Source organism: Pteronotus mesoamericanus, unplaced genomic scaffold, assembly GCF_021234165.1.
Source record: "Pteronotus mesoamericanus isolate MK-2021 breed Mesoamerican mustached bat unplaced genomic scaffold, CSHL_Meso_final contig_65, whole genome shotgun sequence".
In the NCBI taxonomy this organism is placed as follows: Eukaryota; Metazoa; Chordata; class Mammalia; order Chiroptera; family Mormoopidae; genus Pteronotus; species Pteronotus mesoamericanus.
Genome location: NW_026555228.1, coordinates 3,477,735 through 3,493,962, shown reverse-complemented (window position 1 = coordinate 3,493,962; position 16,228 = coordinate 3,477,735). Strand labels below are relative to the sequence as shown.

Below are 16,228 nucleotides of genomic sequence, written 5' to 3'. Positions count from 1 at the left end.
CCACAAAATCTATGACAATAAATGTGTGTTGTTTAAGCTGCTTAGTTTTGAGGTAGTCTGTTCTATAGCAATAGATGACTAACACAATTAGAGAATATCTCATTTATGGCTTTATAACATTTTATATAATACTCATAAAATTTCCTGTCATTAAGATTATTAAAAATGTGATTTTTTAAATGGCTGCTGAGAAAAACAGAGTAAAGATATGCCATATTTCAACTATTCTTATGTTGTTGGATATTTAGATTTCAAATTACTGTCTGCTATAAATAATCCTCATTCATCTGTCTGTCACTGCACATTTTATTATTCCACTACAAGTCATTGCTAAAAGAGGAATCAATGACTCAAAGTTGTATGGATAATGTTAAGGATTTAGGAATATTGCCAAATTACTTTCCAGAAAGATAAGGCCATTTAACATGTCTCTGAGTATTTTATTGGCCAATACTGAATAGTTTAAAAAAAAAAAAAAGACCTCGCCAGCTTAAGAAGCATTCTCTGTTATTTTAATTTTTATTTTTCTCATCATATCATCCCATGACCATTATTTGGTTGAAGCTTACTAAACATTTAAATAAAAATAATCAGTTAAGTATTTAGCTTAAACCCCTAGATCTACAAGTAAATACATAAATGTATGTCTGTAAGTCATTATTTATCAAGTGTTCCTTATGTGCTTTACAAATACTTTTTTATCTTCATGGTGATGCCAATTCAGCTGCCACTATAATCCTTAATTTACTGAAAATAGGCTAAGAATAATTTGCTGAGGGCAGCACCGATAGAGAAAGCATGTTTTAAACTACATGTAGCAATACAATTTCCCTACCTTGGCTGGTTACAACGAAATACCATAGAGTGGGCCTCTTGCAGGTGGCTGCTTTCTTGCTGTGTCTTCACATGGTAGAGAGACCGCTCTGGTCTTTTTCTCTTCTTATGAGGACACTACTCCCATTATTGGAGGCCCCATTCTCATGACCTCAACTAATTTTGATTACCTCCCAAAGGCTCTACTTCCAAATACCGTCATACTGGGATTCAGGCTTCAACATATGAAGTTTGGGGTGAACACAAACATTCAGTCTACAGCGACAGTATATCAACAGAATGAACAGTATCCATTCATATACTGCTTCTATGTATTTGTGAAAACTGGAAAAGATTTAAATTTGGCAGTTTAGCAGAAGTTCCTGCTGAGTTTTAATGGACCAAGTAGAAGTAGAAATTAGATTTAAATTCTTTACACTGTGATCATTTATGCAGAATCTGCAGGAGTTAGATTTAGGTCAATTAAAAATGCAATTTCCTAAAGGAAAATAAACAAGACAAATAACTCCAAGTCTCTAACTTAGAGGGTTAATGTTCAAGTCAAATTGGAGCTTTTCCAATTGTAAGTTAAGCTGTGGTTTGAGAATTTCAATTCTCTGCCTCCAAAGTCACGTTTAAAAAAAAAAATTATTGAATTTATTGGGGCGACATCGGTCAATAAAATTCTGTAGGTTTCAAGTATACAATTGTATAACACATCGTCTGTCTATTGTATTATGTGTTCACCACCCAAAATCAAGTCTCCTTCCATCACCATTTATCCCCCCTTTTCCCTCTTCTACCTCCCCCACCCCCCTTTCCCTCTGGTCAGCCCCACACTGTTGTGTGTGTCTATGAGTTGTTGTTGTTTTTTTAATTCCTTCATCTTTTTCACCCAATGCCCCGGCCTCCCTCCCTTCTGACAGCTGTCTGTTTCTATTTTATTAGTTTATTTTGTTCATTAGACTGCACATATAAGTGAAATCATGTGTTATTTGTCTTTCTCTGACTGGCTCATTTCACTTAGCATAATACCTTCCATCCATCAAAGGCAGATTTTAATAAGCCATGGAAAAAGTAATCCCAAAGGCTTTCTACCAGCAGGATAGGAGATCCTTATGTATTATTTATTATATTAGGAAATGAAATATGCTTTCCCAATAGTCATCACTGTAAAAACACACTTCAACAATTAAGCAGAAACCACAAGAAAATAATTTTATTTTTCTCTTATTTCTTAACCTGACATTTGTTAATCGGTGTCCAATAGCAAACATCTGCATGTCTTAAGTATTCCCAAACTTCACTAATAAAGTAGTTGACCATAGTGCTTCACTTCTAGGTAAAATATTAAATATACTTTTTTCACTATTTAATGAACTTTTACTAAAGCAAGAATTATATAACCCAACAACAGTAAAGAATTACAAAATTAAAGAAACAATGCTTTAAATTTTTGTACTTTGCTGAAAAATTTTTTTCTTAGAATCCATAAAACATTAATTCATTTTTATATTTTACTATTTTTTTATGCTTTTTCTTTGTTTTTTAAAGTCAACAAATAATCTAGGACTAGCAATATGTTTGCTAGACCTGGCATTTTCTCAGTACATAAAGTTCAAAGTTCTTTTTAAAACGTATTTTATGTTTTGCAATTTTCTCCTATAACATTTATGTTTTTCGATGTTTAGATTTTTTCCTTCGGTGAAGCACAGGTTTCTTCTTGTGGTCTCTGGCGAATTTTAAAACTGGAACCATCGTGGCACTGTTAATGGCTTTCTGGTAGCCCCTTGAGCCTCGCAGGCTTGTAACACAGCTACAGCTTCATCAACTTTGGAACTGAGAGACTCTGGAGACTCAAGCATATGAAGAAGTTCCGAATTATCCATCTCCAGCACCATGCCAGTGATCTTATTAGCATGGGTAGGCTGCATGGCTTCAATGAGAGGAAACAGCCATTTGCCCAGAATTTCCTTTTGCTCTTGAGGAGGGGCAGACGCCAACCTGGAAGCAATCAAAGACTTCTGATTTTGTACACGAACAGCAGGCTGCTTAATGGTAGCTTGTGGCTGTGCATTAAGTTGTCGAGGATTGCAGACGCCTTCAGTGTATTCATACTGCAGAGCGGCGCGGGCAGTGGCAGCGGCTGAAGGACGTCGACCCGCTGTCGCTGTTGATGTGCCAGCAACATGCAGTGGCTCTGTCAGGATGCCTCGTGGAAGCTGTGAAGAAGCTGGTATCGCGGTGCTGAATGGTGAAGGAAGAGTGGCTGGGCCAGTAGCACCGGGCACACTTTCGGATATACCCTGATCAGCGCAGTGAGGACTTGGTGCTAGGCAAATGGCTTGGTTGGGAGGATAGTAGACAGCATAGTCCTCGGTGTGTAGGCCGGCCGGCATCAAGAAGCATGGAAGTGCTTCCTGGTAGGGGTCGGCTGCTGGGTCGAACATAGACGTCATAGGTGGCATTCTCTGCATATAGTGGCTAGCGAGGTGAGCTTGGCGCTCTTCTTTGTACTGAGCGAAAGATACATACAATGGCTTGGAAGACACAATTCTACCATTCATGTCTGCTACTGCTTTAGTGGCTTCTTCTCGGGAAGAGAAGCATACAAAACCGAAACCTTTTCTGTGACTGCCCTTCGTCATAACCTTTGCACTAATGACTGTACCGAATGGACAGAACTCTTTAAAGAGACGTGCATCGTCAATATCCTCAGCAAGGTTTTTCACATAAAGGTTAACACCCTGGTCTTTGGTGATTCTATTTTGCTTAATCTCTTCTAATTTGTGCTTAAGTTCTGTCTGCCTTTCCTTTTTTCTCTGAGCTCGGGAAACGTAAATAATTGTATTATCGAGCTCCTTGCCATCCATCTCATCTACAGCTTTCTGGGCATCTGCATGGCATTTGAACCTTACAAATCCAAAACCTTTGGATCTTCCACTTTCATTAGTCATTACTTTGACACTTAAGAGAGGTCCAAACTGGCCAAAGACTTCCCCAAGGCGCTCATCATTTACATTCTCACCAAAATTTTTAACGTAAACATTGGTGAACTCTTTTGCCCTATCTTTGCGCTCTACCTCCCGTTGGTTAGGAGACTTATATTGCCCAACGAATATTTTGCGATTATTTATATATCTGCCATTCATGTTTTCAATAGCTTTTTGAGCTGTTTCCTGTGTCTCAAAATGTACAAATCCATGACCCTTGGAACCATTTTCATCACAAACCACCTTACACGAAAGGATGTTACCAAAAGCAGAAAACAGATCATGCAGCGCTTTATGATCAATGGATCTGTCTAAATGATTAACAAATACGTTGCCCACGCCACTTTTGCGAAGTGATGGGTCACGGTGAGACCACATGATGCGAATCGGCTTGCCGTATATAATATCAAAATTCATGGTATTCAAAGCACACTTCGCGTCCTCAGGCCGGTAGAAGTTCACATACCCGTAGCCCAAGGAGCGGCCGCTGATCACATCTCTGCAGACCCGGATGGAGAGGATAGGCCCAGCTGGGATGAACTTGCCGTAGAGCACCGCTTCGGTCACGTCCGGGTGTAGGTCTCCCACGTACAGCGAGGAGGAGGGGAAGCTGGAGGCACCGGGGTTCATCTCGGGGTTCATCTCGGCAGGCTTTGACAGAGCCATAGGCCTCGATCTTTGAGAGGAGGAGAGCACAGCAACAGCTAGGGCTGAGCGCCAGAGCCAGAGGAGGAGGGCGGCGGGGGCAAGCGCAGAGGGACAAAAATGTGCCAGACTCAAACGCTACTCAACGGTAACAGGGTCATAGAACTATTGGCTGGTGACCTCCAGCTGGGGAGTGAGGGTGACGATGTACAGTCCGGTCTGCCAGAAGGCCTCGGTCTCTTGGTTCCTTCTTGCAGCTGCTGCTGGGCCGCGGGCAGATTGGTCTCTGTCTTGGCTGCTTCACTCGGTTAGTTTATAAAAAGGAAGGAAAAAAGTCTCCGGCGGGGGCGACGCGAATTTTGATAAATTTGAGGGTTTTTTTAAAAAAGATTTTTAAAAATAATAAATGTGTCAAGGTACTTCTATCAAGACACTTCCATCACCACAAGAATCACTCTGTGCCCTTACAAAATCACACCTACTTCCTTGTGTAGCTCATGCCCTCTCTCTTAACCCTGGAACCATGTCATTTCAAAAGTGTAATTTAAATGTAATCACACTCTATGAAACCTTCTGGGATTGTCCCCCCCCGCCCCCCAGTCTGATTCTCTGGAGATTCATACAAGTAAATGCATGTATCAATAGTCTGTTTCTATTGCCCAATATTATTCTTGGTATGTGTGTACTACAGTTTGTTTAACCATATGCCTTGACTCTGGTGGTATATGCATGAACCTATACATATGACTGAATTGTAGAAAACTAAATACACAGAGAAATAAGTAAAAGTAAAACCAGGGATATCTGAATAAGATCACTAAATTGTATTAATACCAATATCCTGGTTGTAATACGGTATGATAGTTTTGCTTGATGTTGGAAAGTACTGGATAAAAGGGTTGACTCATCTCTATGTATTATTTCTGACAATTACATATGACTCTGTAACTGCCTCAATAAAAACTTCAATAAAAAAAATAATAATAAATATATTCTGAGCATAGAACCCACGCTCTGCACTCTCAGCACTAACAACCCAGGAGAGGAGGCTAAGAAGTAAAATTTTAAACCTTTAACATTGGATCATCAGGAGAAAAACATTGTATTTAAAACAAATACTCCTAATTCATTGAAGGACTGCAGTCAGTACTAAAATAACTGCTCACTCTACACCAAGAGTCGATAAACTATGGCCCATGGAGCAAATGCAGGCTTTCATGCATTACTATACAGCCTGCTAACAAAGAATTGTTGTATGTGTTTAAATGGTTGTAAAAAAATTGGCGGAAGGATATTTTTCCCTTTTTTTTAATTGCATTTATTGGGGTGACGGTTCACAAAACCATACAGATTTCAAGTGTAGATTCAACGAAACATCATTTGCACACTGCATCATGTGCCAAAAACTGGCACCTCTCTCAAAAGGTAAAAAAAAAGAATATTTTGTGCCATGTGAAAATTACATGAAATTGAAATTTCAGTGTCCATAAATAAGTTTTATTGGAACATACACGCACCCATTTATCTACCTGTTGTCTCTGGCTGCTTTCATGCTGTAACACCAGAGTTGAGTAGTTGTGACATACGGTCCTCAAAGACTAAAACAGTTACTGTGTGATCCTTTTCAGGAAATGTTTGCTGACCTCTGCTCTAGACTTCTGCGTCACCCTTCACCCACACTTGCCTCTTTTTTAAAATAACACTAGAACACACACAACACGGGGAATCATGCGGTGGTAAGAAGAAACTTCTTTTTACCTTTTTAGGGGAAACAGGATCACAGTTCACCACGAGAAGCATTTTGCTTAAAGACATAATGTTACAGCATAAACAGAAAGCAAGATCTTTTCGCTATGTACGCTTGAAGTGATCCCAGGTTTCCAGGAACCTGAGCTTTCTGAAGCTATCTCTGTATGTGAGTGGCGTGTCCTTTAGCACAGAGGTGATAGTCAACTCTATTTTATCTCCAGCATCGTATCATAAGCACCCTGCCAGGCGGTCCAATGAGTTCTTTCTTTGTTATTTCATGCCATCCTCTCAACAGTCCTCCAAGTAAATTTTACTTTTCCATTTTAGTGATGAGGAAATGGGCCCCAAAAGATGATGTTATCTGCCTGGCTAATCAAAGGTCCCTCCAGGAACTGCACCTTAATTCACCTAATTTGTAAGCTTTTCTTAACATTTCATTTATTTATTTTTAGAGAGAGGGGAAGGGAGGGAGAAAGAGAAGGGGCAAAACATCGATCAGTTTGCCTCTCACGTGCCCTCAATCGGGGACCTGGCCTGCAACCCAGGCCTGTGTTTTTATTTATTGCAAAGACAATGGCTTATCTTTGTTCTATTTTTCCCCCTCATATTTACAGTGACATTCAGTCCACTTTTAGAATACATTGTTAAGGAAAATTTACCTGTGGAGCTACAAATAGAGACAAAGGACAGCCAGTTGACTGGGGGAGTAACCTTAGAATTTGAAATTTGTGGTAACAGTGGCTTTGTTCTGACTCAAACCGGCAGCCTTTTGGTTTGCAGGACGACCCCCACCTCACTGAGCCACACCCCTCAGGGCTTCTCCTCAGAGTATTTTGTCTTATTGCCAGAGTGAGGAAGACTGTCGTTAACAGGGGTCAGAAATCTTTCCATAACTCATTGATTATTTTCTAACCTAACTTCTTCTCTAGCTATCCAAATAAATACACAACAATATCTATGCATTCTTCACGTTTCTGTTCATCCACTCCTCCTGCCTCCCTCCCTCCCTCCCTCCCTCTCCCTCCCTTCCCATTAATTCAAACATCACATGTTTATGGAGCCAACCATCATGCTAACTACACTTGGCATTAGGCACACAGTTGTGAACAGAACAGACATGGGCTCTGGCTTCATAAAGGTTACAGTCCTTTTTTACCTGCCAGAGCCACACGGAAAGTTAATTTTATTTGCCCACAGGTCTCTAGGGCCCAGGCATCTCCATCACATGTGGAGTCTGATGTCTTTACAGCTCACACTGCCCTTTGGGAAGTCACTTAAATTGGACTTTTTGGATGGCTGTTAGGCTTTTTACAAATAGTCTGTATAGTGGAACAAAGATGTTATAATTTGATTTTTGAATTGAAGGATAAAAAAATACAAGAGACATCAGCTTTTTAAAAACTAAATATAACACTTTACATAAATATTTCCCTCAGAGCTACTGAACGCATGCCAGATTTTAACAATGATGTCTAAATATACATAAAGATATAAAATATTTGGTTACACATTTTTCTTGATCCTAGCCCAAAAGATTTTCATCTATCACTTGTTTTGAGAGAACAGAAGCTGGCAGGGGTAATTAACGGAGCTGACCTGTAGGGTGAACAAACACACTGGTCGGGGGAGCCCTGGATTCTTTTCAAAGGACTTTGCTGGTAAAACTTGGAAGTGCTGTGTGGCTGCTGGGAGTTTTGTTTTGGTAGTAGTTACTGGTTAGGCTTTGTAAATTTTCCTTTCAGACATCTGGCTGTTTCTCAAAAATTGCCTTTAAGAATTGTATTTTGTAAGTGAAGAGCAGAAGCTATTATTAGCTGTGTGTTTGTGGTTAAGACATGAGGTCAGGTTTGGCAGGGAACCCTTAAGGGTGTGTGAAGGGGAGCCTGAGCCCAGCCATCCTGTGGCCGCTCGGTGCCTTGGAGAGCCGCTTGTTCCTGGGGCCACAGGGAGTGACGCTGCCTTTCAGTTTGGGGGAGCCTTAATCACGGAACGCTGCCTTGGGGAGTTAGGAGAGGTTTGTAGCAAACGTCTTTCGTTTTCAGAATCCAGTGTCCTAATGAGGAGATAGATACACATACATATATGGAAATAAAAAATAGATTTTATATGGAATATATATATATTATATGGAAGGTATATGTATTATATATGGAAGATATATGTATATTCCATATTCACAACTTCTTACTTAGGCCACGGACCATGTTGGTCTTGTTCGTTATTGCACCCCCACGTCCAAGCGCAGTGCTTGGCATAAATAATACATATTTGTTGAATGAATAAATGAGTTACAAATGACAACAGAGGGGAGGTTTAGAAAGATTAAGGACATATGTTAAACGGAAGGATAGAGGTTTGTAATGAGGGCATGCTTGCAGGTCAAGCATTTCCAAATTGTGGCATATACCCAAGGTGAGGGGCCGTGTTCACGGAATGGCAACACTGGAGCGAACACAGGGTTCCCTGGACCTGAGGAAACGGGGGGACTGAGGTCGTGGGCTGCACTTGGTCTGTCATCGCCCGCTTGCTTTGCCGGATCAGGCTTTGGGTGGCATTTTGAGAGGAGCCCTGGAGGAAGGGTTTATCATTGTTCCAGTTCACAGTGGCACCTAAAATGGTGTACGGTTAGAATTTCTTTACACTCTCATAATCAGCTTGCTGTAGAGCGTCACAGAAGGGAACGCAGTTTTGCTGCCATTGGCACAGATGCGAAATATATCCCAAACATAGTATTTTAAAAGGAAACTTTTGTCAAAAGACTAGTTAGGCTTTCTCTAAGAAATCCTTTCAATCCTCAACAATAGATAACAATACAATCCCCTTTTTATAGATTCACTTACAGCTTTCATGAGTCAGGAAATGGTACTGGGGGACAGCTCCTTTCCCGATGTTTTAGTCATAGAATTTTCTCTGTCACTTTCCAATAATTGTCTAGGAAATCATTTTGGATTCCAGTTTCAGAAGCTTTGCCTCGACAACAAAGTCATAAATATTCTCCCTTATGGCAGACATTTGAGGGGACAAGTGGATCCTCCTGGCACATTTTGTTTTCCTCTAGAGTCTCAAATATTACACAAGCCAGTCCCTTTCACAGTTGTGATCATAAACACTTGGGTAGCAAAGCGATCTGTTATTGCAAAGACGGTGGCTTCTCTTTGCTTCATTTCCCCCCTCACATTTACAGTGACATTCGGTTAAGGAATGACTTTCATAATACATTGTTAATGAAAATTTACCTGTGGGTCTAAAAATAGAGACAAAAGACAGCCAGTTGACAGGAGAAGTAATGTTAGAATTTGAAATTTGTGGAAACAGTGGCTTTGTTGTGAATGGGGCATGCTACCCAGAGGCTTGGCGTTTGCTAATGCCACAGTCTCTCAGCTCTACAGAGGAAATGGTTTCTACGGGAACAATAGCAGTCATCACTTGATGAAGGATTATTACTTACCAGAGCGGGCACTGAGTGAATTAGGTCAGTAATTACATTTTGTCCTCCCATTCATCTTATGTAAATTCTGTTAATCCTCCCTTTACAGACGAGGAAACTGAGGCCCAGAGGTTAGATAATATGCTCCAAGTCACAAACCAGTGCGCTCCTAATTGCATTGGCCTAGTTATATTCCACCGCTGTGGTATTATTATTTATTACAACTGGGAGAAACACGACAGTAAAGACCATTTATTGTGACCTATATAGTAATGTATTTATGACTAAAACAAGCATTTTGTATGTTTTTAAAAAAATCTCTATTAGTGGTATTAATGTATAGGTCTCGCTCTGCAATGTGCTTTCTTTGCTCATTGTAGTACTAATTATTCATGTTAACCATTATATAATATTCTGTTCTATAAGTATAATATCAGTTCCATTATCTTTTTTCCTATTAATGAACTGGGTATTCTTCAAAATTTTTTTGGCTATTCTTGGACCCTTCTTCCCTGTAAGTTATATGATAAGCTTATTAGCTTCCTGAGCAATCACATTGCAATTTTGTTTGGGATGGCTTTGAATTTATATATTAATTTAGGAAAATTGACCTATGTATGATATTGAATCTTGCGATCATGAAATGGTATACCTCACCGTTTACGCAAGTAATGTTATATATTCTTAGCAATATATTAAAATTTTCTCGATATGCCTTGTACTAATTTTATTACATGTGTTCTGGGCCTAACGCTTCATATAATCCAAGGTTGCTCAATAGGGAAATTGTTGACATTTTGGATTAGGTGATGCTTTGTTGTGAGGTAGTCTTATGCTTTGTAGGGTACTTAACAGCATTCTTGGCCTCTACTTGTTAGATCCTAGTAGCACTTCTTTCCCTTCCCTTATGACCAAAAATAACTCCAGATGTTGCCAAATGTTCCCTGTAGAACAAAGTCATATCCTCCCTCTTGCTAACCAAAGGTAAATGCTGGAATTAATTGGCAGTAGTCGATTTTGATTTCCTTTAACAAGCAGAAGGGTCCAAATCCTGTTCATCTTTAGACCTTGAGTGTGGGTTCAGCTCTTCATAGTAAGTAGAGGACTTTCAATCCCCCCTGGAAAGCCATTGCCCCCTCTCACTGCCTGTAGAAGGGCCCAACACCTTGTGACATCACACTGACCATTACTGGTGTTTGAGGATGTATGTCTTTGTGCTTTGCTGTTATCTTTTGGTGTTCTCTTTGTATTTCACTTATCACAAGTACATATTTGCAGTAGAGAGGGCGCTATACAGCACGGACTTAAAATTATTTCTTACTTATAAATCATAGAAGGTTTTACAAAAAAATGAAAGTTTTCTTCATTTTTTTCTTGATAGTTCAACTAATTTAGATGTGTTCTTATTACCTTCCTGCCCTAACTAGATTGTGAGATTGTTTCTTTTTCTTTTTTTTCGATTTATAACCAAAACCTCCATAAACCTGCTTTATTTTTAGCCAAATTCTGTATTTGAATATTGATCAGGCTAACTAAACTCTCTAGACATTTTTGAATGACTTAGACACGGACGTCTCTCTATGACCTCATGTATTATCTCTTTGGGACTGGGCACAGGCATTACATGTTGCAAATTAAGACAATGAGATTGTCATACAGAGTAAGAAGTAAAGCCCTGCCTGTAGTTATAATGCAGAAGGACATTACAGGCTGTGAAGGAGAAGAGGGCGGCAGGAGGTTTGGACCTTGCTGGAAAATCTTCAGGAATGAAGCGAAATGTAGCCAAGTTGGAACCTACCCCAGCCCTTTCCCTCCATGTTAAAGTTAGTTAAGTCAATTCCAGTACCTATTTATAGTTAAGCCTTGGTTTTGATTAATGATGTTGGACAGGGATAGAAGGGGGGAGGGGACTGCAGGGAGGAAGGGAGGAGGCAAAGCTGCCAAAGCTGATATGCCGATCTGTTGTTTGGACCCTACTCTTCATCGCACACAGATTTCTGGCCAAACATAATGAAAATTATTTTTATTAGAGGGCAGTAATCCATGTCAACATTTTTACTATAGGCCAAGTAAAGACATCAGATTCCTAAACACTGAATAAACTATAGGTCAAATCATGCTGCCCTTTTTCACTGAGTCACCAGAAATGCATTGTCATGTACACAACCTAAGATTGAAATGTCTTTATAAGTTATTCTTTTATATGTTAACAAAATGAAATTAATAAAACAAACTTGTATTAATGTCTAGGCATACATTGTTTTTGTTTTTGTTTTAAAAGATTTTATTTGTTTACTTTTAGAGAGAGGGGAAGGGAGGGAGAGAAAGAGAGAAAGAAACATCAACGTGTGGTTGCTTCGGGCGCCCCTTACTGGGGACCTGGCCCGCAACCCAGGCATGTGCCCTGACTGGGAATCGAACTAGAGACCCTTTGGTTCACAGGCCAGCACTCAATCCACTGAGCCACACCAGCCAGGGTTAGGCATATATTGCTTTTGAGCTGTAAAGATGCCTAGAGAGATCCAAATGGTCCAATACTTCATCATTAAGTATTGTCAGATAGAGGAGAAAAATTAAGTTTTAATAGCCCAAGTGACTTGCTTACAGCTGTATAGTATCTTGGTTCCAGACCAGGCATTAGATCCCACATCTTTCCCCCAAATCCAGAGCTCTTGGTACTTCTGCCCAAAGGGAATCAATTTTAATTTTGATAGCTAGCCATAAATACTATTTTGGTTGACTTATGTTCTCTGGTTTTAAAGTTGGAAATAGATTAAAGTTTATAGTTCTCATAAATTAGCTTCAGTTACTAAGGAGATTAGGGTATTATTAATCTTTCCTACTAATTTTTTTTTTTTACTAAAATTCACCTTCCTTGAAAAGTGATATTATCCAAGGGATTAACTGTCCAGCAATGCACCCAAGTGTGGAGGATTGTGAATCGGAATGGCCTGCATTTGAAAAACCCTTATTTGCCTGATGATCACATGAGTTTAAATATTATAGAAATGTAGGACTTACAGGGACTATGCTTGTACTTCCACTTGGGTGTTCAGAGAAAATGTCCTCTTTGTATATGTAATCATTGTTCACTCAAAGCAATTTGCTTTTATGTTAGAATCTCAATAATACGGGCTAGGTAATGAACATTCATTTTTCCACAGGACATGGTATTACATATGAATATAGTATGTCATAGGATGTGAGGGTGATCTGGCTGTGACACCAGCCTTATAGTCTCAATTCCTAGATGCAAAAATGTGATTGGCCCTGCTTATGTTGGGCGAACGATCCAGGATGGTAGGTCCCAGACAAAATAACAAAGAATTGTTGGTTTCTGAAGGTGTCTGACACAGACAGCAATCAACTGATTTTCCCACCCAGGATAAACCACTGAATTTCAGGAAATTATAGGCATTTTGAATAATGGAAACTTTAGTGTTTAAACAATGCTCTTTCCTTATTTTAAGTGTGCAGCTGGTAGGCCTAGTTGGCCGGTATATAACCAGAGAATAATAACTTGATTTGAGTTTGTTTGCAGACTTCATTCTCAATTCTTAAGCCAGAATTATTAGAAACATCTATGGATCTAAAAGGGAGTGAGTAAGAATGCAGAAGGATTAGAAACAGAGTATAATGATGGTTACCAGGCACTGGGGGGGGGGGGGAGAGAAATGGGAAGATGTTAGTCAAAGAGTTTAAGCTTCCAGGTACAAGATGAGTTCTACGTCCCGGTGATCTGATGTACAGCATGGTGATCATAGTTAATAATACCATATTTTATACTTGAAAGTTTCCAAGTGAGTAGGTCCTTAGTGTTCTCACCACAAAGAAGAAATGGTAACTGTGTGATGTGGTGTGATATGATGTGATGGCGGTATTAACCAGCACTATGGCGGTAATCACTTTGCAATATATAAGTGTATCAAATCAACACATAGTATACCTTAAACTTACACAGTGTCACATGTCAATTAAATCTCAATTAACTAGGGAAGAAAGAATGCACAAGATTAGCTGGATCATAACACTTTCTGAAAGAACAAAACTGAAATTGCATTTCTATGGATCCTGAGTTACGGTAGAACTCTCCTCAAGGAGAACTGTTCTCTCCTCCCATCTCAAGGGAGGATCCCAACAAACATTTGTCGTATGTGCACTGACAGCTGATTGAATCAGAATCTGTTTTTTTCTTCTGAAATTCAGAATTGGGATTGGGAGAACTTCGTTAGTTTGGATGTCTACAATGTGCCAGAAACTACAGATTGAACGTACAGTATTGAACAAGAGAGAGGTTGTTGCTCCTATAAAGCCTGCATTTTGTCAAGCAGTTATGTTCAGCTAAGTGCAGATGAACAGCCAGATGGAATTATGATGATTGTTAATTCTTCCCGAGGCCAGCTGTACACATGGCCCTCTGGCTCTGTGAGACTGAGACGCACAGTGTTTTTCCAATGATTGTATTTGCGGGATTAAGCTAGTTTGAAGTGAATTTTTATTACTTATAAACCAAAAGAGTGTGTATGTATCTCTATATGTAAAATGTCTTTGATTATTTATTTGTATGCTGAAAAAGAGGCTCATTTTTCAAAAGGGGATAAGTTTCTTGAGGGTATAGGCCTTGCTGGTTTTTAGTGTTTTTCTGTCCCTGGGGCTTAACACTGGAAGATGTTATGGATAATCTACAGTGTAGTCATGTCTTGGATGTTTCTGTCTAGTCGTGGGCTATTCTGAGCACGTTTAAGGTAGAATAGGCTAAGCTATGATGTTCAGTAGGTCAGATGTATTAACTGCACTTTTGACTTACAATATTTTCAATTTATAATGGGTGTATCAGGACATAACCCCATCGTAAGTCAAGGAGCATCTGTAAATAGTCTATTTTATCAGTGACATATAATTTAATACACATGGCTGATTTAATTTTTAAATTAGTGTTTTTGAAGCAAATAGATCAAAATGAGATTATTTTTCCTTATGTTTCACTGTAGCCTGTAATATTAGTTGTGCTGTGAAGATTTTGCACTGGTTGACTCAGAACTATTGAAAGACGCCATAAGATTACAAGTTATTTGTAGGTCCAGCTTTTTGGCTACAGTTAAACATAAATTTAAAGTAGAATACAAGGTCACTGTGACAAGCTATGCTTTTATACATGGCCTGATTTAACAGTAACCAAGCAGCCAACAATGAGAACTAGGTTACATTCCTTCATAGCTGTTTTAAAATATATATTTACAAGGGAGATGGAGATTTTAAAATCCTGAACATAACCTCAAATTGTAAGTTACTTTCTTTGCCTGTAATTCTAATTCTGTGAGCTTCATGAATTTTCCCTCTGGGCAACTCAAACATCACCTGACCTGTCTCTGAACACTAAATAATGGTGGGAATATGTTCTTAACTTGCTTTAAATTAAACAAACTGTGTGGAATCAATGATTGTGGTATAATTATCACCAGCAATCCTTCTTTTGTATCCACTTGTGTCTAGATCTGGCTTTTTCAGGGAACTCTGGACAGGAAATGCTGCGTGTGAAGGAACTCTGTAAATTGTGCACAGTGATTACCCACCGTCTCTTTGGACTTCTGTAGATATTATCACTTGAGACAGTGGAAACCATAAGAAAAATAAGTTCCTTATAAGGCAGCATTGAATGCAGGAAGAGGTTGTCAAAATGCAGAGGGGCAAAAAAGTATAGTCTGCCAGGAACGCATTTATACAGACTGTAATCTTTGGTCTTCGTCGGTGACAGCCAAGCATTTAAAGATGCTTCCAGTATTTTAAATGTAGACCATAAAACATATAGGAATTATGAAGATAGTTCATGAAGTAGCAACTATAAGAATAAAATCTTAATACTTACTAAGGCAGAATTATTTGAGCATCTTGTTGAGGGAAACAAGAACAAAGGAAATATAAAACAGAGTGGAGAGAATTCAGCAATGAATGAATGAGGTGATTTCACAATGTGGCATTTTTAATCACCCCATTTTGAGCAACATTTATGTTTTGCTAAATGTCTTCCTAACATATTTAAACTGTTAAATTCTGAGGGCTAGACAGGTTTCATTTGAAAGTGAAAGAAGCACCTCAATTAAACAATGACTAAATTTACTATTGGGTCCAGATGGAGTTTTAAGATTTTAAAAAGTAAAACTGAGCCTCAAGGCATCTAAAAGCAACTTGAGAAATGGAGTCTTTTACACTGATAAGATGTTCCTACTTCTCTTCCCCCGATATTCCCTGGAATAGGCCTAAGGGAGATCCTGGCCATTGATTTCATTTTCACTTTAGCTGATGGTGTGACCCCGTGAGGATCCATCCATTTATTCTCTCAGGGTTCGATCGCTGATCCTGTGCTCTACAAGAACTGCTAAGGAGCTTCGATCTGTATGGACAGCTCTTGCCCTCAAAGAGATCATAAATCATGCACACACTATAAATAAATGGAAGCTGCAGGCCCTTCTGAGGGTTTTCAGAAGTCGGTAACAGAGCAAGGAGCTTCATGGAATGCCAGACAGTACTTTGAGAACCATCAAACGGACATCTACCAAGTGTTGCGCCTCTGTCCTTGCAAATCTTTATTATTATAGTTCTC

The 16,228-nt window shown here is 39.2% G+C and overlaps 2 protein-coding genes across 2 annotated transcripts in view; one reads left to right on the top strand and one right to left on the bottom strand.

Annotated features, from left to right (window-relative positions):
* Window positions 1-16,228, top strand: part of ARHGAP6 (Rho GTPase activating protein 6) — a 422,919-nt gene that overhangs the window by 27,339 nt on the left and 379,352 nt on the right. The window lies entirely within an intron of this gene.
* Window positions 2,485-4,436, bottom strand: LOC129076832 (polyadenylate-binding protein 1-like). Its single transcript, XM_054580994.1, is given in 2 exon segments — window positions 2,485-2,597; window positions 2,600-4,436. Coding segments are annotated over 2 exon segments (1,950 nt in total).